General features: G+C 44.7%; 1 protein-coding gene across 1 annotated transcript in view; it reads left to right on the forward strand.

Annotated features, from left to right (window-relative positions):
- The first annotated feature begins 703 nt into the window (after positions 1-703).
- Positions 704-25,523, forward strand: part of LOC311129903 (patatin-like phospholipase domain-containing protein 2) — a 35,053-nt gene continuing 10,233 nt past the window's right edge. Inside the window, exons 1-6 of the mRNA XM_084162442.1 lie at positions 704-1,105; positions 9,987-10,219; positions 13,031-13,096; positions 19,407-19,616; positions 23,680-23,740; positions 24,340-24,522. Of these exons, the coding sequence (XP_084018568.1) occupies positions 919-1,105; positions 9,987-10,219; positions 13,031-13,096; positions 19,407-19,616; positions 23,680-23,740; positions 24,340-24,522 (940 nt within the window). The 5' untranslated portion in view covers positions 704-918. The remainder of the gene's footprint in view (positions 1,106-9,986; positions 10,220-13,030; positions 13,097-19,406; positions 19,617-23,679; positions 23,741-24,339; positions 24,523-25,523) is intronic.

Here is a 25,523-nt window from a genome sequence, read left to right on the forward strand (position 1 = left end):
GCATCAAATTGTATGTGTAGATGGCTTGACAGAAGTGGTAGCAGAAGATGAATGTTGAACTTTTGTTGCACACATATCCCGATGATGCTTTCGCGCAAAACACTGTAGGTGTGATCGAGGCGTTAGCAGCTTAACGATTTCGATGCATGCCTCCGAGCTCCTGTATCAAATGTCCTTATTTGATCGAATATAAGTTTAGCAATGAGTAGGTTGTTACGAGTATACTGATATAAGTAGGGCACGTGACATCCCGGCAACTTTGCGAAAGAATACTTTATATCGAAGTTGTGCCTGTTGTTCACACGCTTATCTCATTGGCTAGAATGGTCCGACCTGATCTTTTGCGCTCAGTTCCTCAACCTGAAAACACGCGATACCGTAAAGTGTTGTGTATTCGCGCACCGAATTCAGGCGGGCCCTGAAGCGCGGCTGGCTTGACTGCGTTTTGCGAGTCTCCGCACACTTGACCGCAGTGGGTGATATAGGTTACTCAAATCGGTTAATAAGGTTCGACTTGTTACAGGCAGGTGAAACAAATATACAAATTAGAATATAATATACATGAATTAATAGAATGCATAGAATTATTAATATAATGCATCTCTCTCTCATTTATTTCCAATGCAGAATGTGGGGCGTGGCTCCACCTAAAATAAGACTCTGCCTCGTTATGCGGATTGGCCAGACCTGCCCTGTTCTAGAACCGGGTAGTTCAGCGCTCCCGCGATTCTCGAAACTTGACTGTCAGTCTCTTCGTACTTTGCATTGAGGAGTGGACTGACTAGTGTGCGCTAGTTTGAGCCGTCCTCTATTCCTATATCTTTCGGGAACTTGTCAAAAAAGTAAACATTTTGGTGTGATCATAACTATCGCATTTACCCCAACTTGTAGGTCGTCGTTAAAGACTGTCCACCAGGGATGTTCGACCTAACGAAGGAATGGAATCTGTCGTTCGCCGGCTGCGGGTTCCTGGGGATCTATCACATCGGAGTGGCCAGCTGTCTTTCAGAACAAGCGCCCTACCTCATCAAAGGTGCCACCAAGATCTACGGGGCTTCGGCCGGTTCCCTCTCCGCCTCGATGCTCGCCAGTCAAGCATCCATAGGTAGGCTACAGTACCCTACGCTGGCCCTTGATTTCACCGGTCCCTGTCATCAATTGATCGCCTGGATGGGGACTTTTACGCACAAGGAGTACTCCTCTCTTTCATGTGTTTAGGGCAATTTTAGATTAGCAGTCAAATTAACTTTCAAGAATAATAACTTGTGGTCTTGACACATGGGGTGAAATTAATTTTACAATGCTGGAAACTTTGCTCCTATGTAATAGATAGGTGATTGTACTGGTGTTATAGGTTGAATTTAGATTTTTAAAATAAGCTACATTTTTGTCATGTTATAAACTGCAAATTATTTATAATTACATGGTCAGAGCCAAAATACCCGCCTGTGTAGAAATATGGTAGCCTACCATTCATTGATCATACCACACTATTGATAGATGCCATCTGAGTCAGTTATAGGACTATTGACCTATTGGTTCTCTGGATCAGCGGCCTCCCAATGGTACTGATTGATCTCGCTGACTAGGGGCACACACACAATCACGATTAAGAGCAAATATAATCCTGCATCACATATAACTGATTTAGAGAGTAGCTCTTAGCTGAGTCTCTGTGCGATACCAGGCCTTTTCACTTTCTCTTAATTTTCAACCCAATAACCTTATAGTCAAGAGACGAAGGAGTAGCCTGCAAGGTTTCTTGGAATCAGTCCATACCTGTCCCAGTTGTATCATGTCTACATGGGAAAGAGAGAGTTAAAGAGGGTGAGAGATTGAAAGAAAGAGTGAAAGAGGGAGACTTATAGAGTGAACAGTCAATATAGGGTCATGAACCTTTTACCGCGGTGGGCTAAAACGTGTCCACACAGCGTTTCTTGGTAGTCTTAAACAAATCTACTTTGAAACAAACGTATACACCTCACACATGGTTATGGGCTTACATTGAAGAAGACACCTGTACCATGTATGATATAGAGTTGAAATGTATTCAATTTTGAGTTTGCATCCCAATATGACACTTTATATACAGTATATCACAGAAGACTGAAATATAACAAAACGCCTAGTTTGTTTATTGATCTGTACACTGAGGTGACTATTCAAATATGCTCAGCTGGTCAATATCCCCCTCCAGTGATTCCCCGACATCTTGTCAACATGTGCCCTGAAAATCGCGCAGATATCTTCTACCAATCTGACTGTATGTGCTTTTATCCATACCAAGGCTTTTAGGTGTCAAAAACCTCTCCAAAATGTCAAATTGTGTCAAATCTTTCTACAGCAATTTTATGGATAAAATGACATTCTTTGATGTTCATGAGTGTTTGTGTTTAGGCCCGGTGGCCAAAAACCTCTCCAAATACATTTACGGTTTTAGACCTATTCTTCAAAATATCTTACAGATATCTTACAGGCCCTTTCTCACCCTCACTCATCATGCTACAAGCTGACAGGCACAGACCATAAAAGCCTCCAGCTCACTCAACTACACCTCCCCGTCTCCAGCATGGAGCAGATAAGGATGTGGCTCCACTGAACTGACCAATCAGCAGTGAGGAGACTTGATAGGCAATGTACTCTTGTGACCCCTTCAACACCAACTTTTCTATCACCAACAAGTACATCACCCCATCTAGTGGAGAAGTGTCAATTGCACAGGTCATGACAGTTTAGCTGTATTGAACATGTAGCTGTACCGAACACAGGCCCACAGCCCATTTGAACTGTTCCAGCTTTACTCAATGTTGATGCTATACAGACACTACAAATACAGAGCAAAGGACAGGCAAGGGAAATACAGGTAGCCTTTGTTCATGCCACAGTAAAGGGGATGTACAGATACCTATAGATTTTTATGTGCATGCAAAGGGGAGCTCTGGTCAGGGACACAGCTGCGGTGAGTAGTAATACTTATTTTTTTGTAATCCGGGGAGAGGTTGCATCACGGAGATTCCTGAAAGGTGAAATATAATTGTGTAAATGTTTAGTATTTTTGGTCTCTGAATTTAAAAAGCCCTGGATAGCCTAAAGACACTATAAACAGGGGCCCTTGTTGGGACCACAATTGCTTGGCAGCATATTCAGGATTTCTTTCAAAAGCGAGTCAGTTGGCTATAACAATTGAATAAACTAGATATTCAAAATAGTGTTGTGCTAGCATAGGCTATAAAGCGCTAACTCAGCCAGCCAAAAGTACCTGTGGTAGGTGAGGATGGAGGAGAGTGACTGGTGTGGATCAATTGATTCATCCAGGAGAGAGGTTTCATATGAGCAGGGGTTTGAACATCATTCCTGAAGTAAAATAGATGGCGCCGACAGACATGGCAGCTCTGCTTCTAGCTCCTAAGCAACTTTGCAGTATTTTGTTTTTTTGTGTGTTATTTCTTACATTATTAGCCCAGAACGTTGTTTGTGTTATTACATACAGCCAGAAATAACTTTTGGATATCAGAGCGGCGGTAACTCACCAGCATTATGACCACAAATCAAATCAAATTGTATTTGTCACATCCACCGAATACAACAGGTGTAGATCTTACCGTAAAATGCTTACCGTATTTTCCGCACTATAAGGCGCACCGGATTATAAGGCGCACCTTCAATGAATGGCCTATTTTAGAACTGTTTTCATATATAGGGCGCACCGGATTATAAGGTGCATAGAATAGAAGATACTGCAGTCAAACGTTTGACTGGGGTTGCGTTATGTATCCACTAGATGGAGCTGTGCTAAAGGGAATGTCAACAAAACAGTCAGATAAAGTCAAACTTTATTAAGCGTTCTGACAACTCCGTTCACTCCCATGGTAACGTTGTTCAAACGTTAATGTGCATATTAACAATATCTCCCAGCCTTGCTCACTCTTCTCCCAAACGTGGAGGGGAACTTTTCCCTGATTCAGTAAACACGTAGTAAAAGAAACAGTCTGATACCACTAAATCAAACGTTAGTGCATAACTCAACATTGTTCAGTTACGTATAACACGTAAAGCTCACTTTTTCAGTTCATTCCCCGTCCACGAATCCCTCGAATTATTCTTCTTCAGTGTCCGAATTGAACAGTTGGGCGACTACGGCATCCAACCTGCCCGGCTCCCTCTCGTCATTATCCGAGTCAGTGTCGCTGCTGTTGCCTGGCAGTTCAGAGATTATTCCTGCCTTCGTGAAAGCTTGGACCACAGTTGAGACTGATATATCAGCCCAGGCATCCACGATCCATTGGCAGATAGTGGCGTAAGTTGCCCGGCGCTGTCTCCCCGTCTTGATGAACGTGTGTACGCCTTCTGTTGCTCTACTCTCTCAATCTGCTACAGTAATTGCTTGATGCATGTTAGAAATAAATGCATGCAACATTTATTTACCAAAAATGAGACTTGTATACCAGTGTTGTGTATATTTCTGTGTCACGTTATTCTGTTTTCTACATTGTTTTTAAAGGTCGAATGTGGTGAGATAGTTAGCGAAATTGTAGACTCATTTAGGTGGTCCTCTGTAGCTCAGCTGGTAGAGCACGGCGCTTGTAACGCCAAGGTAGTGGGTTCGATCCCCGGGACCACCCATACACCAAAAAAAATGTATGCACGCATGACTGTAAGTCGCTTTGGATAAAAGCGTCTGCTAAATGGCATATTATTATTATTCTGTCATCCACTGCTCCCACGCAGCTCGCAGTCTAGCTTTGAACGCCCTGTTGACACCAATATCTAGCGGCTGGAGTTCTTTAGTTAATCCACCCGGAATGACGGCAAGCTCCGAATTAGTTTGCTTCACTTGTTTTTTGACAGCATCGGTGATATGGGTGCGCATGGAGTCGTAGATCAATAGGGACGGAGCTGTGTGGAAAAAGCCACCCGGTCTCTTGACGTAAATTTCTCTCAGCCACTCACTCATCTTTTCCTCATCCATCCAGCCCTTCAGGCTAGCTTTGATGACGACGCCGGCTGGAAAGTTTTCTTTTGGCAAGGTCTTCCTCTTGAAAATAACCATGGGTGGAATTTTCTGGCCATTAGCCTGGCAGGCGAGAACTACAGTGAAGGATGACTTCTCATTCCCTGTGGTGCGTACAGACACCGTACTGGTCCCCGTTTTCTCCACAGTGCGGTTCACGGGAATATGAAAGGTGAGTGGAACCTCGTCCATGTTGGTGATGTGCTCTGGCCGGATCTTCTTTTCAGTGATCTTCTTTTTGCAGTATGCGCGGAAAGTGACCAGCTTTTCTTTTCTTTTGGCAGTTGCTGCGAGACGGTAGTTCGTGTGCGGATGGAGAGATTACGTCTTTTCATAAAACGAAAGCACCAAGAAGGACCGCCTCGAAATTCATCGATGATCATGTCCCGTGCTAGCGCTGTTGCCTTCATTCGAATAGTGACTGTAGAGACGCTTCTACTTGCTGCTCTCTGTTCAACAACCCACTGTTCGAGTTTGTCCTCTAACTGTGGCCATCTCGCTTTGTTCCCTCGGAAACTCTGTTTAGTCTTCTTTACTTGGCGCAGGTCATCTTCTTGCTTCCTCCACTTCCGTACCATTGATTCATTAATGTTGAATTCTCTCGCTGCTGCTCTATTCCAATATTCTACTGCGTGACCGACAGCCTTGAGCTTGAACTCTGCGTCATAAGCGTGTCTCTTGAAAGGTGCCATTTTGGGGTCTTTATACACACACAAGTGGTGTGGGACTGTGAGTAAGCACAGTACCGGTGTTTACTGACTACGGTAGCCGTAATGCTGCAAGCGGTGCGGCTTTGTAGTTTACCAGTCGTACTGAAACATTTCATTATTATTAAATTGTTTTTATTGGTTTTTCATACTGAAACATTTTGACAGAGTGCCTTGAGCGCCGTGTACAACCAGTATGGATCAACCAATTAACCAATTGTTCCATATATAAGGTGCTCCGGATTATAAGGCGCACTGTCGTTTTTTGAGAAAATTAAAGGCTTTTAAGTGCGCCTTATAGTGCGGAAAATACGGTACTTACAAGCCCTTAACCAACAATGCAGTTCAAGAAATAGAGTTAAGAAAATATTTACTATATAAACTAAAGTAAAAAATAATAAATTACAATACCAAGGATATATTCAGGGGGTACCGGTACTGAGTCAATGTGCGGGGGTACAGGTTAGTCAAGGTAATTTGTATATGTAGGTAGGGGTATGACTTTCCCAAACTACGACTTTCCCAAAATATTACTTTCCCAAATTGGATCCATTGTTCGTACCCCCCAGGGCATTTTAACTTATCCCAGAGGCTGCTCCAAGACGCCGCCGGCAGAGAAGAGGTATTCGGAGTGGACTTCTAGTCCGACTCAGGAGGCGTGCACACCATCCACCGCTTCCGAGTATATTACTCGCTAATGTTCAGTCCCTGGACAATAAAGTAGATGAGCTCAGGGCGAGGATCTCCTTTCAGAGAGACATCAGGGACTGTAACATACTCTGTTTCACGGAATCATGGCTCTCTCCGGATATACTGTCCCCGCCCATATAGCCAGCTGGGTTCTCAGTACATCGCACAGACAGGAATAAAGAACTCTCCGGGAAGAAGAAAGGCGGTGGTGTATGTTTCATGAATAACTACTCATGGTGTGATTGTGATAACGTGCAGCCCCCCCTCTGTACTCCCTGTTCACCCATGACTGCGTGGCCACGCACGCCTCCAACTCAATCATCAAGTTTGCAGATGACAACAGTAGTAGGCCTGATTACCAATGACGAGACAGCCTACAGGGAGGAGGTGAGGGCCCTGGCGGAGTGGTGCAGGAAAATAACCTCTCCCTCAACATCAACAAGATGAAGGAGCTGATCATGGACTTCAGGAGACAGCAGAGGGAGCATGGCCCTATCCACATCGACGGAGCCGCAGTGGAGAAGGTGAAAAGCTTCAAGGTCCTCTCCATACACATCACTGACAATCTGAAATGGTCCACCCACACAGACAGTGTAGTCAAGAAGGCGCAACAGTGCCTCTTCAACCTCAGGAGGCTGACGAAATTAGTCTTTTACAGATCCACAATTGAGAGCATCCTGTTGGGCTGTATCACCGTCTGGTACGGCAACTGCACTGCCCGCAACCGCAGGGCTCTCCAGAGCGTGGTGCGGTCTGCCCAACGCATCACTGGGGGCACACAGCCTGCCCTCCAGGACACCTACAGCACCCTATGTCACAAGAAGGCCAAAAAGATAATCAAGGACATCAACCACCCGAGCCACTGCCTGTTCACCTCTCTATCATCCAGATGGCGAGGTCAGTACAGGTGCATCAAAGCTGGGACAGAGAGACTGAAAAACAGCTTCTATCTCAAGGCCATCAGACTGTTAAATAGCCATCACTAGCCGGCTACCACCTGGATACTCAACACTGCACCTTAGAGGCTACTGCCTGTTTGACATAGAAACTCCAGATTTTCAGCGGGAGTTTTCAAATACGGTTGATGAATTATGAAAATATGAAGAATATTAATAAATAGACGCCAGTGGGCCACTAGAGTGCGCTAAAGCAGGATGAGACAAAAGAAAGTATTGGATTGTTGTGAAAATTGGCAGAAGAAAGATCTAGGTTACCGTTCATGATAACAGTTCGTATAGGGTCACCCACGAGCTTTGGGGATTTTAATTTTGGGAAGGAGGGGGAGGGTTGGAGTCCCTCCGGAGGTCGGGCCCCCCAGATAGTACAGTTGAAGTCGGAAGTTTACATACACTTAGGTTGGAGTCATTAAAACTTGTTTTTCAACCACTCCACAAATTTCTTGTTAACAAACTATAATTTTGGCAAGTTGCTTAGGACATCGACTTTGCGCATGACACAAGTAATTTTTCCCACAATTGTTTACAGACAGATTGTCACTTATAATTCACTGTATCACAATTCCAGTGGGTCAGATGTTTACATACACTAAGTTGACTGTGCATTTAAACAGCTTGGAAAATTCCAGAAAATGATATCATGGCTTTAGAAGCTTCTGATAGGCTAATTGACATCATTTGAGTCAATTGGAGGTGTACCTGTGGATGTATTTCAAGGCCTACCTTCAAACTCAGTGCCTCTTCGCTTGGCATCATGGGAAAATCAAAAGAAATCAGCCAAGACCTTAGAAAAAAAATTGTAGACCTCCACAAGTCTGGTTCAACCTTGGGAGCAATTTCCAAACGCCTGAAGGTACCACGTTCATCTGTACAAACAATAGTACACAAGTATAAACACCATGGGACCACGCAGCCGTCATACTGCTCAGGAAGAAGACGCGTTCTAGAGATGAACGTACTTTGGTGCGAAAAGTGCAAATCAATCCCAGAACAACAGCAAAGGACCTTGTGAAGATGTTGGAGGAAACAGGTACAAAGTATCTATATCTACAGTAAAACGAGTCATATAGACATATAACCTGAAAGGCCGCCCAGCAAGGAAGAAGCCACTGCTCCAAAACCGCCATAAAAAAGGCAGACTATGGTTTGCAACTGCACACGGGGACAAAGATCGTACTTTTTGGAGAAATGTCCTCTGGTCTGATGAAACAAAAATAGAACTGTTTGGCCATAATGACCATCGTTATGTTTGGAGGAAAAAGGGGAAGGCTTGCAAGCCGAAGAACACCATCCCAATCGTGAAGCACGGGGGTGGCAGCATCATGCTGTGGTGGTACTTTGCTGCAGGAGGGACTAATGCACTTCACAAAATAGATGGCATCATGAGGAAGGAAAATTATGTGGATATATTGAAGCAACATCTCAAGACATCAGTCAGGAAGTTAAAACTTGGTCGCAAATGGGTCTTCCAAATGGACAATGACCCCCAAGCATACTTCCAAAGTTGTGGCAAAATGGCTTAAGGACAACAAAGTCAAGGTATTGGAGTGGCCATCACAAAGCCCTGACCTCAATCCTATAGAAAATGTGTGGGCAGAACTGAAAAAGCGTGTGCGAGCAAGGAGGCCTACAAACCTGACTCAGTTACACAGCTCTGTCAGAAGGAATGGGCCAAAATTCACCCAACTTATTGTGGGAAGCTTGTGGAAGGCTACCCGAAGCGTTTGACCCAAGTTAAACAATTTAAAGGCAATGCTACTAAATACTAATTGAGTGCATGTAAACTGAATATGTCATAAGCCATTTTATTTATTTATTTATTACAGGAAATTAGCTTTAAAGCTGCAAAATTATCTCTCTGCTCCCCATGCACCGAATACAACAAGTGTAGACTTTACTGTGAAGTGCTTACTTACGAGCCCTCTCCCAACAACCAGAGTTAAAAAGTAAGAACATTTGCACCAAAAAAAGGAAATAGGAACACAATAAAATAACGAAGCTATATAAAAGGAATACCTGTACCGAGTCAATGTGCTGGGGTACGAGGTACTTGAGGTGATTGAGGTAATATGTACATGTAGGTAGGGGTAAAAGTGACTAGGCAATCAGGATAGATAATAAACAGATAATAAACAGAGTAGCAGCAGCGTGGGAAAGTGTGTCTATGTGTGTGTGTGAGCGTTTGTGTGTGTGTGTTTGTGTGTGTCGCTGTAGTATGTGTGAGTGTGTGTGGGTGAGTCCAGTGAGTGTGCATAGAGCCAGTGCAAGAGAGTCAGTGCAAAAAAAAGGGGATCACTAAAATAGTCCGGGTAGCCATTTGATTAACTATTACACTACCTCAGTATTTTCTTATCACCAATAGATTTTCTTTATAGGAACTCTGTGTACATACCAGTCATTAGATCCATTCCATCAAAGTGTAGATAAGATGAACACACATAACTAGCTCAGTACAGGTGCAGAGCAGTAAATAAGTGAAATCAGTGGAGAAATTGTTTTTGTGAGCTACGGATCACTGTTTAATTCCCTTGAGAATCAATTTTCCTTTGAACAAAACAATTATCCAATTCCTCCCAATGGAAGGCCCTAACACACTGTCTCGCCATCCCTCCCCTCCTCTAGCTAGGTGCTGTGAGGATGTGATCGAGACGGTCAAGGAGGCTCGGAAGCGTAACCTGGGTCCCCTCCACCCCTCATTCAACCCGCTCAAGAGCATCAGGTCGGGCCTGGAGCGCGACCTGCCCGCCGATGCACACACACTCGCCTCCGGGAGGCTGTGTGTGTCACTCACTCGCGTGTCTGATGGACAAAACGTCATCGTGTCCGAGTTCAAGTCCAAGGAGGAGCTCATCCAGGTGAGTGTGCCTCGCTCAACCCACCTGGGCTGCTATTCACAAAACATAGGAGCACTGATCTAGGATCAGTTTGGCCTTTTTAAATCATAATGGATAAGAGGTGGGACCTGATTGTAGATCAGCACTCCTACTATGAAACGCGTTGTGAATATGGGCCCTGAACACCCCTGAGCACTTGAGAGCAGTGGCGGCTGGTGAAAAATATTCTCGGTGGGGCTGTGCCATACTTTTTTTTTCCTGTAACCATCGCGATATATTTTAACACAAACTGCAGGAAAGCAGTGCTCAGTGAAACATTCAGTAATTATTTAATGCCAATATTAAAAAGTTGAGGCATTCTTACACAAAAACATATTACACAAACCCAAGCCTTTCATTTGCATTTAAAGTGAACTTTTCACCATTGGTAGTAAACAGGCAACGCAACAGGCATGCTGTCAGAACAGAGTGGAAAGTGGACAATAACATGAAATTATTATAAAGTTTATAGGAAATCTTACACTGTATAAAAGGATGTATAATATAGAAATGGATATCAAGTGGATGAACTCAAACCTTTGACTGGAAGAATAGCATACAGTATTTTATGATCATACTAAATGTGACTAATTGTTAATGTGCTCCAGAACTGCAACAATTAATTGATACAAAACAACATATATACAGTAATATTAGCAAAGACACTATTAAGACTTTCTAGAGTACCATATATAACTGAATTTTTTTATGCTAAGGTCAACTATATACAAAGAAACATGCGGCCAGAGCTGCTCTGTGTGTGTGTGTCTGTCATCTTATTTGTACAGGAATTTTATATATATATATAGACAGACAGACAGACAGACAGACAGACAGACAGATAGTGTGTGTATATACACACATATCATTTTGTTCTGCTGTGCACTTAGCAATAAAGTTAATCTTCAATAACAACTAGGCCTCTTCTAGAAATTGACCTGGTGGACACCTGAATAATTATTACAAACTGTGTAGTACTTTCCTGCATTATTATCAACGTCTGATTGTGTCTTCTCTTTCCTTTTAAAATACTAAAACAAATATAATTGTGACGGCTCTATGATAATCACTCACTTTGATGACCAGACACATTTAGGCTTTTAAACTGTTGTAAGTGAACTATTCATCTTTCTAACAACATCTTTATCAGCCAATAGTAAATATAGTTATTTACCTGATTGTTAGCATGCTGTCTGTGAACCTCTGGACAAGTGCTTTAATGAAGACAGGGTCGATGTTCCTCTTCTGCAGCTGGCTGAAAAGCATGTCCACATTTGGCATGATCTTGTGGAACAGTGCCAGGAAAAAACAGAAAGCCTCGTCTTCGAGCATCCTCACAAAGCCCCCCGCCTCTCTGACAGTCGGGGCATCAAAGTTCCCAGAGTCTCTGATGGTCTGGAAACACGTTAGTGGGTGGAAACGTCAGTCGTCTCGTCAGCTTGAATGGCGATAAAATCAGCACTCTTTACTTCCTCCAGGATGTAATCCTTAAGCACTGACAGCATACATTCCAACAGCTCGTTCTGTATCGTCTTTGACGTGCCCTTAAAAACGGTAGCTGTCTTCAGGTGCTCCTCCAGCACACTGTCGAGGGAGGCAACAAAATCCACTAAGCCCCGGAAAATGCCGGGGTTGTCCGAGGAGTCAGTCTCCTCGTGCCCACGCAAGGCCAACTCAAAAGCCCCACAGAACTTCACACAATCGATAATTTTGGATAGAATGTGCCTGTTTTTATCCACCTCCTCATTGTGTTTCCTCACCGCAATCCTGTGGCCGTCATCCAGCTGCGTAGCAATGTTCACCCTTCCTAATACAGCTAGCTTTACAGAGTTGTCCATGTGTGCCCTGGTGTTCTCATGTTTCTTTACCTTCTCTGACAGGTGCTTCATATCCCTCACTCCGGTACCTGTCCATGCTGAATCTGACCCCGTCCGGCCCGTCGTTTTAAAAAGCAAGCACGGAAAGCAAAATAAAGCATTAGCATCAGTGCACCCAGCTAGCCAAGCCTTCCTGGTGTACCAGCTACGGGAGAAGCCGCGCATATACTGCTTCCCTTTCTCGCTAGCCTGCTGTCTGATTGAGAGGTCAGGTTGATCTGGGCCCAGCTCTTTCACCCGAACTTTCTCTGACAAAGTTCTCCTCTCAAACGGATCTTGGAGGAGAGATTTCACCGAGTTAGGGTTGGGTCTTGGAGGAGTAACGTTTGCGCTCACCATTGTCGTCTAGTAAAAATGGCGCCACTGGAGCCCGGTCCTTATTTTATCAGGGGCGAGCTTGGGGCGATAAAATAATCGCCCTCCTTGGATTCGAATTAAAATCGCTGATTAGCTACATTTTATGTCATATATTCATATCTTAAATTAGCAATTGGCTTAACTGCTACGTAGACCCGCCTCCTCGGGGCACTTTCTGTATCGCCCAGAGCTGATGAGGCGTTTGACAGGCAGAGGAAAGGTTGCAAATATGATTTTCTATCATATCTTACACATATTACTGTGTGCATTCCATATTTCAAACACACAAATATTGACATACTGATGTTTTTATTATTATTATCATTATTTTTATTTATTTTTTATTTTATTTTTTTAAATAATTGTATTTAAGGGGGCGGCGCCCTAGCGCCCTCTATTGGCCAGCCGCCACTGCTTGAGAGTTTTTCCATATCCCATATTTATCCCATACATATTTGTCCTTTCACCTACTGGCCTTGCCATTGACTTTTTACATAAGTTGTATTTAGTGTAAACTGGGTTGAACTGTGTAACATCTCTTTCTCTGGTGTGTCCACAGGCAATACTGTGTAGCTGTTTCATCCCCATATACTGTGGCCTGATCCCCCCATCCTTCCAAGGAGTGGTACGTTTCCTTGTACACTGTTTCCTTATTTTCTAAGAAGAAGCAGCAGATGTTGGACTTGGTTTATTATGGTCTCATCTTTAAGATGCCTTTATTGCTCAGGTCATAGTCATAAGGAGGCTATAGGTTCAAGTGTTACACGATGTTTGGATTTTTCTGTTTGCATGTCTGTCTGTCGGGTCTGTGCATACACTCTGGTACTTGTCCATTTGTCAGTCTACCCTACCCTAGTAGCTAATCAGCCCAAGGACCATTTCCCTTGGCAGGTCAGTGGTGTATTATATACACTACATGACCAAAAGTATGTGGACACCTGCTGTTCGAACATCTCATTCCAAAATCATGGGCTTTAATTTGGAGTTGACCCCCCCTTTGCTGCTATAACTGCCTCCACTCTTCTGGGAAGGCTTTCTACTAGATGTTGGAACATTGCTGAGGGGACTTGCTTCCATTCAGCCACAAGAGCATTAGTGAGGTTGGGCACTGATGTTGGGCGATTAGGCCTGGCTCGCAGTCGGCGTTCCAATTAATCCCAAAGGTGTTCGATGGGGTTGAGGTCAGGGCTCTGTGCAGGCCAGTCAAGTTCTTCTACACCGATCTCGACAAACCATTTCTGTATAGACCTCGCTTTGTGCACGGGGGCATTGTCATGCTGAAACAGGAAAGGGCCTTCCCCAAACTGTTGCCTAAAAGTTGGAAGCACAGAATCGTCTATAATGTCATTGAATGCTGTAGCATTTAGCTTTCCCTTCACTGGAACTAAGGGGCCTAGCCCAAACCATGAAAAACAGCCTCATACCATTATTCCTCCTCCATCAAACTTTACAGATGGCACTATGCATTGGGGCAGGTAGCATCTGCCAAACCCAGATTCATCCGTTGGACTGCCGGGTGGTGAAGCGTGATTCATCACTCCAGAGAACGGGTTTCCACTGCTCCAGAGTCCAAAGGTGGTGAGCTTTACACCACTCCAGCCGACGCTTGGCATTGCACATGGTGATCTTAGGCTTGTGTGCGGATGCTCGGCCATGGACGAACAGTTCTTGTGCTGACGTTGCTTCCAGAGGCAGTTTGGAACTCGGTAGTGAGTGTTGCAACCGAGGACAGACAATTTTTACGCACTACGCACTTCAGCGGTCCCGTTCTGTGAGCTTGTGTGGCCTACCACTTCACGGCTGAGCAGTTGTTGCTCCTAGACGTTTCCACTTCACAATAACAGCACTTACAGTTGACCGGGGCAGCTCTAGCAGGGCAGAAATGTGACGAACTGACTTGTTGGGAAGGTGGCGTCATATGATGGTGCCACATTGAAAGTCACTGAGCTCTTCAGTAAGGCCATTCTACTGCCAATGTTTGTCTATGGAGATTGCATGGCTGTGTGCTCGATTTTATACACTTGTCAGCATCAGGTGTGGCTGAAATAACCAAATCCACTAATTTTAAAGGGGTGTCCACATACTTTTGTATATATAGTGTACTTCCAGACTGGCTTCTGGCTTCAGCAGATTGGGACCAGGGAGTCCAGGGTGGCTCCATTCTAAACTGAGTCACTAGGACATAGGAGCACAGTCCTCCAAAACATAAACTACCATATAACACTGACCGATTTAGGTATTCTCTCTCTCTCTCTCTCTCTCTCTCTCTTTATCTCTCTCTCTCTCTCTCTCTCTTTATCTCTCTCTCTTTCTCTCGTACCATTCTGGCTCGGGGGAAGAACTGACTCAGAGCCAAGTCTACATTGTGACTCAACACATTAACACACAGACCTGTCTTACATGCTGACCACACCACCCGCGTTGCATGCGTTGCAAAATAAATGTACACATGCATGTTATTCAATCATTTAATCTAAACTGCTCGCAAGCGTCTGCGTAGCCAGGTTGGTTGCCAACCGCTGTGTAAAGTCCACAGTAGAAGAAGACTGAAGGAGGAGAGATTACTAGAAATGAACTAGATTTTCCCTTTTATCTGTGGATTAATTGTGGGAGTAGAGAACACACGATTTTGTGTGACTCAAAATGGGTCAAAGTTCTAGAAAAAAGGACCTATGTGCATTTCAGGTAAAATAACAACCCAATGTTTGTAGCTAAATGTCCATTAACATTTCATGCGTTTTGACCTGTCCCCAAATTAATATGTTTGGTTTAGAGTTTGTTTTGATATTTCAACCTGCGTGTCCGGATCGCGTCTGGTGTTGATGTACAAAATCAATTTGCGAACGCCCGGTCTAGACAGCATGTTATGCCATATCTCTCTATATAGATGTATGCCCTATACTAGGCCTATTATGACAAATATATAGAACAGTCATAATTGACTTACAGCATATCTGATTGCATGAAGTTTAACTTTCTGCCAGTTGACTGAGCATGTACTTTTTCAGAATACTGTACATATGATTTATTTAAGTTTCTTGTGAAAGTGATGCGGTTTCATTTAAACTAGATTTCGTCACTGGACTACATTCACGTAACAGTTGGCTATGACACTCTGAACAAGGAAATATACTACAATCTTTGCCCTCAGCCCTGAACTCTCTTTGCCAACCTCACTGCCAAATTGAGTCTTGATCTGGCTTTGGAACTGGCACTGCTATCCTTTTTCCCTCAGATGTTCTAAGCGTTTTACACTGGAAAAATATTAATTAATTCACAAATCTGAACTTGAAATGGAGCTACATCGTGTAATTACAATGCTATGAAAAAGTATTTGCCCCCTTTCTAATTTTCTCTACTTTTGCATATTTGTGATACTGAATGTTATCAGATCTTCAACCAAAACCTAATATTAAATAAAGGGAACATAAGTGAACAAATAACACAACAATTACATATTTATTTCATTTATTTCATAAACAAAGTTATGCAACACCCAATTCCCCTGTGTGAAAAAGTAATTGCCCCCTTACACTCAATAACTGTGCCACCTTTAGCTGCAATGACTCCAACCAAATGCTTCCTGTAGTTGTTGATCAGTCTCTCACGTCGCTGTGGAGGAATTTTGGCCCACTCTTCCATGCAAATCTGCTTTAACTCAGTGACGTGTGGGTTTTCAAGCATGAACTGGCATTACTGGAACCATGTCGTCCAAAAAGTTATACTTTTGAATCATCTGTCCATAGAACATACTTCCAAGAGTCTTGATGATCATCCAGGTGCTTTTTGGCAAACTTGAGTCAACCTTTTGGACGAGATGGGTCCCATTATGCCTGGCGAAAACCAAACACTGCACAGTAAGAACATCATACCAAAGGTCAAGCATGGTGGTGGTGGTGGTGTGAGGGTTTGGGGATGCTTTGCTGCCTCAGGACCTGGATGACTTGCCTTAATAGAAGGAACCATGAATTCTGCTCTGTATCAGAGAATTCTACAGGAGAATGTCAGACCATCCGTCTGTGAGCTGAAGCTGAAGCGCAGCTGGGTCAAGCAGCAAGACAATGATCCAAAACACACAATCAAGTCTACATGAAAATTGCTAAAAAGCAACAAATTGGAAGTTTTGGAATGGCCTAGTCAAAGTCCAGACCTAATCCCAATTGAGATGTTGTGGCAGGACTTGAAACAAGCAGTTCATGCTTGAAAAACCACACGTCACTGAGTTAAAGCAGTTCTGCATGGAAGAGTGGGCCAAAATTCCTCCACAGCGACGTGAGAGACTGATCAACAACTACAGGAAGCATTTGGTTGGAGTCATTGCAGCTAAAGGTGGCACAACCAGTTATTGAGTGTAAGGGGGCAATTACTTTTTCACACAGGGGAATTGGGTGTTGCATAACTTTGTTTATGAAATAAATATGTAATTGTTGTGTTATTTGTTCACTTATGTTCCCTTTATCTGTCACGGTTTCGGCCGAGGCTGCCTCTCTCCCTTGTTCGGGCAGGCTTCGGCGTTCGTTGTCTCCGGAATACTAGCTGCCACCGTTGTATGTTTCATGTTCGTTTGCTTTTGTCTGATTGTTGTCACACCTGTTATCATTTAGTGTCATTAGTGTCCTATTTAGTTCTCGTTGTGTTTGTCAGGTGTTGTGTGTTATTGATTTTGGTCTGTCGTGTGTTGGGCTTATTTTCGCCCTTTCGCTCGGTTGAGCTTTCCTCCACTGCGTTGGAGCGTTACGCACCTGTTAGTGCGCTTGTTGCTATTTCGCCTTCGTGCGTATTTTTGCCTTCGGGCAAGTGTTGTTATTTTTCCTGTTTGGAGATTAACTAAAGTTGTTTGGACTATCCTTCGGTGTTCTGCGTTTGATTCCACCACTCCACCCACCTACAGCACGCGTGACAGAATAACACACCAATGGTGGAATCAAACGCAGAACACCGAAGGATAGTTCAAACAACTTTAGTTAATCTCCAAACAGGAAAAATAACAACACTTGCCCGAAGGCAAAAATACGCACGAAGGCGAAATAGCAACAAGCGCACTAACAGGTGCGTAACGCTCCAACGCAGTGGAGGAAAGCTCAACCGAGCGAAAGGGCGAAAATAAGCCCAACACACGACAGACCAAAATCAATAACACACAACACCTGACAAACACAACGAGAACTAAATAGGACACTAATGACACTAAATGATAACAGGTGTGACAACAATCAGACAAAAGCAAACGAACATGAAACATACAACGGTGGCAGCTAGTATTCCGGAGACAACGAACGCCGAAGCCTGCCCGAACAAGGGAGAGAGGCAGCCTCGGCCGAAACCGTGACATTATCTAATATTTGGTTTTGGTTGAAGATCTGATAACATTCAGTATCACAAATATGCAAAAGTAGAGAAAATTAGAAAGGGGGCAAATACTTTTTCATAGCACTGTATATAAGACTGGCATAAAAATTGATTAATTCTCCAAATAGTAATGTCAGATTGTTTGGTCATGAGTTAGCAGTGTGGAGAGGCTGGCTAATGGGGAAATATTGTACTGACATGCCTAATATGCCCTCAAGAGGGGAATTTCCTTGAATATGTCGTATCATATTAGATTTCAGTGATAACAGAGTTAGGTTATAAATGACATGTTTTTTAGCAGAAGATAGTTGGAGGCAGTCAACAACAAATATTTATAATATATTTTCCAAATACTATTATTTACTTACTTTCTCCTCAAAATACCTAGGGGTCTCTGTCAGTGCTTTAAAGACCTATGTGCTATATCTATTTCTGTCTCAGGCACGGGGCTGTTGAAAGAGAGCGACCCGGCTCTACATATTTTACTGGTTTGTGACTCACTGACACCGCCCCCCGGTTAGAGGGGAATAAAGCAGCCCAAGCGTTAACACACACAGGAACTTTAAATCACACACAGGAGAAGATGTACATGGGTATGGTTCTGTAATGGACAGAAATAGAGAGGTAATACATATGCTATACAGGAGATAAATACACTGGCCTGAATATATATTTTCAGAGTACGATAGAATGGGATATGGGATAAAACAACAAGGACTGTGTCTAATAATGACCTAATAAGCATGTATTATATAGTAACACCAGATTAATGACTAGCATGGTGATGACACAGTAAGAATAATGGCAAGGATTGTATATTATACAAATAGTATGCTATTGCACAGCAACACACAAGAGCAAGGACTCATCATTGCATACAATATCAGAAGTAACATAATAACTTGAATGAGAACTACATGGAATACTACTACTCTAGCACATACTACAATGATAACAGCGACATCAACTTACTTTGTAGTCACGAATCGTATGCACATATGTTCACCCACACTCACAGACTGGAATAACACAGTTTAGGTACGGCAATATTTACTCCCTTGGAGAGCATGGGGTCAGGCTGGCTAGCCAATCAGGGCCTGGAGAGACTGCATGGCTAGAGCTTGCACAGGGTTGAGACACATGGCTATTGTCTGATTGGCTGAAGCCATAAACTGGAGGAGATATCATCTCTCTGGTCGGGGGGTGAAAGGGTGAGGATGGGTGAGAGAGACAGCGTGGCTCCAGAAAGCAAATAAACAAATGCTCACACAAAACAGTGATATAGCGCCCTTGGCAGGGGGATTCTGTAACAGCTGTATTGATGTGTCTTGCCCCTTAGAGTGAATGCCAGACAAATCTTCTCTAAGTTGATAGCCTTTATAAGCGATGTAGAACAGTCATCTCTGTCAGCCCTGAGACATATTGACCACAGTATGTCTGGGGTCTTGCTCTGTGGAGAGGCTGTGGTCCTGATGTAAGTAAATAGTCAAACAGCCTTGTTTATAATTGAGCATGGGTCCAAAAACACCCAAGTATTCTCACTTTCTCTCCCCCTCCTCCCTCTCTCCCCCCCCTTCTCTCTCCAGCGTTATGTGGATGGGGGGATCAGTGACAACCTTCCACAGTCAGTGCTGAAGAACACCATCAGCATCTCGCCGTTCTCTGGCGAAAGCGACATCTGTCCCCGGGACACCTCCTTCAACTTCCACGAGCTTCGTCTCAACAACACCTCCATCCGGTTGAACCTGGGCAACATGTACCGCCTCAGCAAGGCCCTGTTCCCCCCAGAACTCAAGGTACACACTTAGCACCTTTTTTTCTATCTAGAACCTTAAATGGTTCTTCGGCTGTCACCATAGGACTCTTTGAAGATCAATTTTTGGTTCCAAGTAGAACCCTTTTGGGTTCCATGTAGAAGCATTTCCACAGAGAGCTGGAACCAAAAAGGGTTCTCATATGGGGAAGCCGGAAAACCCTTTGCAATCCTTTTTTCAAAGAGCGTAGGACTCCCGCTATGACTGCTTACCAATGTGTTATTTATGGGTTATGAATGTGTTATGTAGGCCCTGTTGCCAAAGGTAGGATGGAGGATCAGGATGCTCCTTAGTCCCATTCATTAGATGGGTTGTTTATGACTACTTGTAAATGCCTTATGTATGGTTATGAATGTGTTATGAAATGTTTGGGTTACGGTATGTAACCCCGGTTCTCTGAAGGAGATGAGGGAGACATCTCACTATGGGACACACCCTCTTCTGCGGGTCATTGGTTGAAACCTTATTCAAATAACGCCTAACAGGCCAATCAGAGCTTTGTTGGTGTACGCGTCTATATAACACCCTGCACTGCTCTGGTTTCCTCATTCTAAGAACTACCTCTTACACGAGTCGTGCAAGAGGGGCAATCTGGTGAGATGTCTCCCTCATCTCCTACAGAGAACTGGGGTTACATACCGTAACCCAAAGTTTTCTTTCAGTCGACTCGGTTCGACATCTCACTATGGGACACTTGCAAAACGCCCGATTGCCAATAGTCTGTTTCCTGAGAAGCCTGTTGTGGTACATGGTAATGTACCTGATCCATCCTACTCAGCTCCAGCACCAAGGACTGTGTGCCAGGGAGGGTGCAGTAACGTCCAGGCGATAGAACCTCACAAAGGTGTGAGGGGAAGCCCAACTAGCCGCTGCACAAATCTCCAAGACGGAGATGCCTCTGAACAGTGCCCATGATGTGGCAATTCCTCTAGTGGAATGTGCCCGGACACCCAGGGGAGACAACTGCACACCTTGGTGATAGCCTCCACTACCCAATGGGAGAGGTGTTGTTTGGGCAAAGCCCTACCCCGAGCAGGGTTGGTGAAGCAAACAAACAGTTGGTCACAACTCCGGAATGACCTAGTCCTGTCTATGTAGATGTGCAGTGCGTGCACCGGACACAACATGTTAAGGCACCGCTGCTCTGGAGAAGAGAACGGTGGACGGTGGAAGGGGAAGAGGTCAGTGGCTTGACTCATGGAAATGACCTTAGGAATGAACGCGGCGTTCATTCCTAACCTTGGAGTAGTTAGGGGCAAATTGAGTGCATAAAGGATGAACCGGGAGCGCATGAAGGTCGCTAACGCGCTTGGCCGTGGTGAGCAACAGGGCCGTCTCATAAGAGAGTCTTAAGATCCACTGTCTCCAGGGGTTCAGAGTGATTGCCTGTAAGTGCATCCAGAACAATGCAAGTGGCTTGGAGACCAGATGGAGACAGCGCGCTCCCTTCATAAAACAATGAACCAGGGAGTGAGCCCCGATCGTCATCTCACCTAGTCCTAAATGACAGGCTGAGATCGCCGCCAAGTAGATCTGAATGGTGGAAAATGCCTTGCCCTTGTCAAACAATTCCTGTAGGAAGGAGAGAACGGCAGGGATGGAACACTGAAAGGAGACCAACTCTCGTCTCTAACCCAACCTCTCGAATACCCTCCACTTCAGGTCGTAAAGATCTCTTGTAGAAGGGGCTGTGGCGCTCTAAATTGTGGCAACCACGTTCGGAGGCAAGCCCGCCAAGGCTAAGTTGGACCTCTCACGGGCCAGCCCAGAGATCCATCAGCTCAGGATGAGGGTGGAATATTTCACTCTGCTCTTGGGATAGCAGATCCCTGCGCTGTGGGAGGCGCCATGGTTGCGCGTACAGGAGAGGTACAATCTCCGCCAGCCATGGCTTCCCGGGTAATGCGGAGCTATCACAATGAGGGATAGACCATTTTCTGTACGAAAACGTTGATATGGGCTGTACTCATAGAGTCTGACCATACGCCGTTCACCATATGCCCTTCGTGGACTGCCCCCATCCCTGTAGTGATGCATCCGTTGTCACTACTTTGCGCATGACGACTCTCCCAGTAGGGCAGCCCTGCGTCAAGAGGGATGGGTCTTTCCAGCATTGAAGTGCCGATAGACACTTTGCAGAGAGAAGCACGTGCCTGTGCTGGTGGAGAGACGGGTCCAAGCGGAGTGGAGTGAGGTCACCCAATGCTGGAAGTCTCTCATGAGGAGGAGACCAAGCAGAACTGCCACAATCATGGAGGCCATGAGCCCAAGAAGCCTCAGACACATCCATTACGTGACTGATGTTGCTGGGCAAAACACTGAGAGGCAGTGGCGAAAAGATGTCTCTTGTCTCCATGGTGAGGGCTGCTCAACAGGCTACAGAGTCCAGAGACAATCCCAAAAATACTTTCTGCTGGGTTGGTAAGAGCGAGCTTTTGGCACGATTTATCCTGAAGTCTAGAGCGAGCAGGTATACAACAGCGGGCTGTGTGCTCCGCTGCCCGAGCCCAAGTGTCCGCGTAGATCAACCAGTCAGATCAATCAGTCGTCGATGGTACGTCAGGACTCTTAAGCCGCTCTCCCGTAGGGGGGCTAGGGCGGCTTCGACACACTTCGTGAATGTCCGTGGGGCAAGGGACAGACCGAATGGTAAGGTGAGATATTCGTAGGCTATGCCCTCGAAGGGCCGATCGAAGGCGAAACTTAGAAATCTCCTGTGTGCAGGACAAGCATCCTTGAGGTCTACTGTGGTGAACCACTCGCGATACGTTATCATTCAAAATTTGTAGACTTTCAGATGCTTGTTGAGGTGCTGTAAATCCAGGATCTCCTTTTTTGGGGGGGACCAAGAAATAACGTCTGAATAAGCCCTGGTGAGCTTCCTCCCTCAGCACCACGCATACGGCTCCCTTGGCCAACAGAGACTGTATCTCGTCTCTGAGGACTCGGGATGCTTCCTCCTGTGCAGTGGACTTCACTATTCCCATGAAACGCGGGGGGACCCCTGCGAATTGTAGTCTGTACCCCTGGTCTACGGTGCGTAGGACCCAAGGGGAGACTGCACATGCATGCCATTGCTCTCTGTGAGGAGCAAGGGAACCCACCTGTCCACTGGGGGTCCGGGGAGCCCTGTGGCAGTCACCCCACTGGGGCAACTCTGCATGTGGCAACCTGTCCCGTGGAAGGGACGTGGGCCCTGCCAGGCCTGGTGGCTGGACAAGGACGCCCTTGAGAGGTTGATTGTTTTGCATGGGAACATTCTGAACCATCACCCTCGGCCCGTGGGCCTGGATGTGATGGGAACTCTTTATTTGAGAACTATACTTGGGGAAGAGTAGTGTTGACCCGCCCCAATGGGTCAACAGTTTTTACTGTCCCGTAGTTACAGTCTTGTGCCATTGCTGCAACTCCCGTACGGACTCAGGAGAGGCAAAGGTCGAGAGCCATGCGTCCTCCGAAGCACGACCCTGCCAAGCCGCACTGCTTCTTGACACACTGCTCGCTTAACCCAGAAGCCAGCCGCACCAATGTGTTCGGAGGAAACACCGTAGACCTGGCGACCGAAGTCAGCGTGCATGCGCCCAGCCCGCCACAAGGAGTCGCTAGAGCGCGATGGGACAAGGATATCCCGGCCAGCCAAACCCTCCCTAACCTGGACGACGCTAGGCCAATTGTGTGCCACCTCATGGGAACGAACTGTAGTGACGCCTCTAGCACTGCGATGCAGTGTCTTAGACCACTGCGCCACTCGGGAGGCCAGAATTTCCCTCCGTTTTATGTGGTTAAAAACAACTGCTTATGTCATAGTTAATTATCAGCAATAACATGATTGCTAATCAGTCAATGATATAGTGACAGTTATAACAAATGACATGATGAATGGGATCATGACCTGTATCTTGTATGGTTATATATCTGTTTTTATATGATTAACAAAGTCTCTGTCTTATGGGTATCGTCTCTCTTATATAGGAGCAGTATATTTATTCAATATACCTCTTTCATATGATCCCCTACCTCAATATCTAAGTGTTTTCTTTGACAGGTCATGGCAGAGATATGTGAGAGTGGCTACAAGGACGCCCTTCGCTTTCTTGAGGAGAACCGTGAGTATTACTATGTTGCCTTTGACAGTAATAGTGGGCTGTGCTAAGATCATAAGCTACTGTGACATAAATGCAGTGAGCATCAATAATGTCAATTGTATAGGGTTCAACAGGAAGTATGGAATAAACCAGTACTTATTTCCATTTACATTATGGTAAACCAACACTTATTTATGGTGTAATATTTGTATAGATGGGTTGGCTGACAACATCACGAAAATGCACGCACATCCATGGTGTGGGAAGCCGTGCTTTATTATGATTCTGAGCGAATCGTAGGTGGCTCGTTTCAGCTCGTTTTATCTTGATACCATGTCTTGTTTTGAGGTGTTTTGACTGATTTCATGTCAATGCAAATATGGCTAGCTAGCTAACCAACAACTATAACAATGTATTTGAGAGACAACAAATGCTCATTGTACAAATGTATTTATGGTTTCAATAAACATTGAGACAAAATATAGTTTACATGTTGTCAACAATCTAAGCCAACCCTGTCTGTTTTGCCCCATAGTTGCCACGCGTCGGTTTTGTTGCTAAACAACCAACCCGTCTATGCTGTATTACAAAGAATATTAATGTATTGTTTATGATGTCAGATCTGCTGAAGCTGGAGTGTCCGACAGCCGGCCCCAACCCATCAGAAGCCACCTGCTGCTGCAAACCCATCGCCATGGAAACCACTAAGAACTGGATGTTCTGGCGAGTCAGCCTCCTGAGAAAGCAACACTGGTGGTTGGATGAGCAGACTGTTGACAACCTGCCTACCGAAATCAAGAAAGGTAGATAGGAGGTCAACCTAGACCAGGGATGGGCAACTGGTGTCCCGCGCCCCTTTTGTAGGCCTGCGAATCAATTTCCTATTTTTTTTGTGTATATACAGTACCAGTCAAAAGTTTGGACACACCTACTCATTCAAGGGTTTTTCTTTATTTTTTACTGTTTTCTACATTGTAGAATAATAGTGAAGACATCAAACACATGTAGTAACCAAAGAAAAGTGTTAAACAAATCAAACTATATTTTATATTTGAGATTCTTCAAAGTAGCCACCCTTTGCATTGATGACAGTCAGTTGGTAGAGCATGGCGCTTGCAACGCTAGGGTTGTGGGTTCGTTTCCCATGGGGGGCCAGTATGAAAATGTATGCAATCACTAACTGTAAGTCGCTCTGGATAAGAGCGTCTGCTAAATGACAAAAAAATAAAATACAAATAAAAAGACAGCTTTGCACAGTCTTGGCATTCTCTCAACCAGCTTCATGAGGTAGTCACCTGGAATGCATTTCAATTAACAGGTGTGCCTTGTTAAAAAAGTTAATTTGTGGAATTTCACATCTCAACATCAACTGTTCAGAGGAGACTGTGAATCAGGCCTTCATGGTCGAATTGCTGCAAAGAAACCACTACTAAAGGACACTAATAAGAAGAAGAGACTTTCTTGGGCCAAGAAACACGAGCAATGGACATTAGACCGGTGGAAATTTGTTCTTTGGTCTGATGAGTCCAAATGTGAGATTTTTGGTTCCAACCGCTGTGTCTTTGTGAGACGCAGAGTAGGTGAACTGTTGATCTCTGCATGTGTGGTTCCCACCATGAAGCATGGAGGAGGAGGTGTGATGGTCTGGAGGTGCTATGCTGGTGACACTGTCAGTGATTTATTTCGAATTCAAGGCACACTTAACCAACATGGCTACCACAGCATTCTGCAACAATACACCATCCCATCTGGTTTGCACTTATTGGGACTATCATTTGTTTTTCAACAGGACAATGACCCAAAA

Source organism: Coregonus lavaretus (genome assembly GCF_964263955.1).
Source record: "Coregonus lavaretus genome assembly, chromosome: 5".
Taxonomy (NCBI): Eukaryota; Metazoa; Chordata; class Actinopteri; order Salmoniformes; family Salmonidae; genus Coregonus; species Coregonus lavaretus.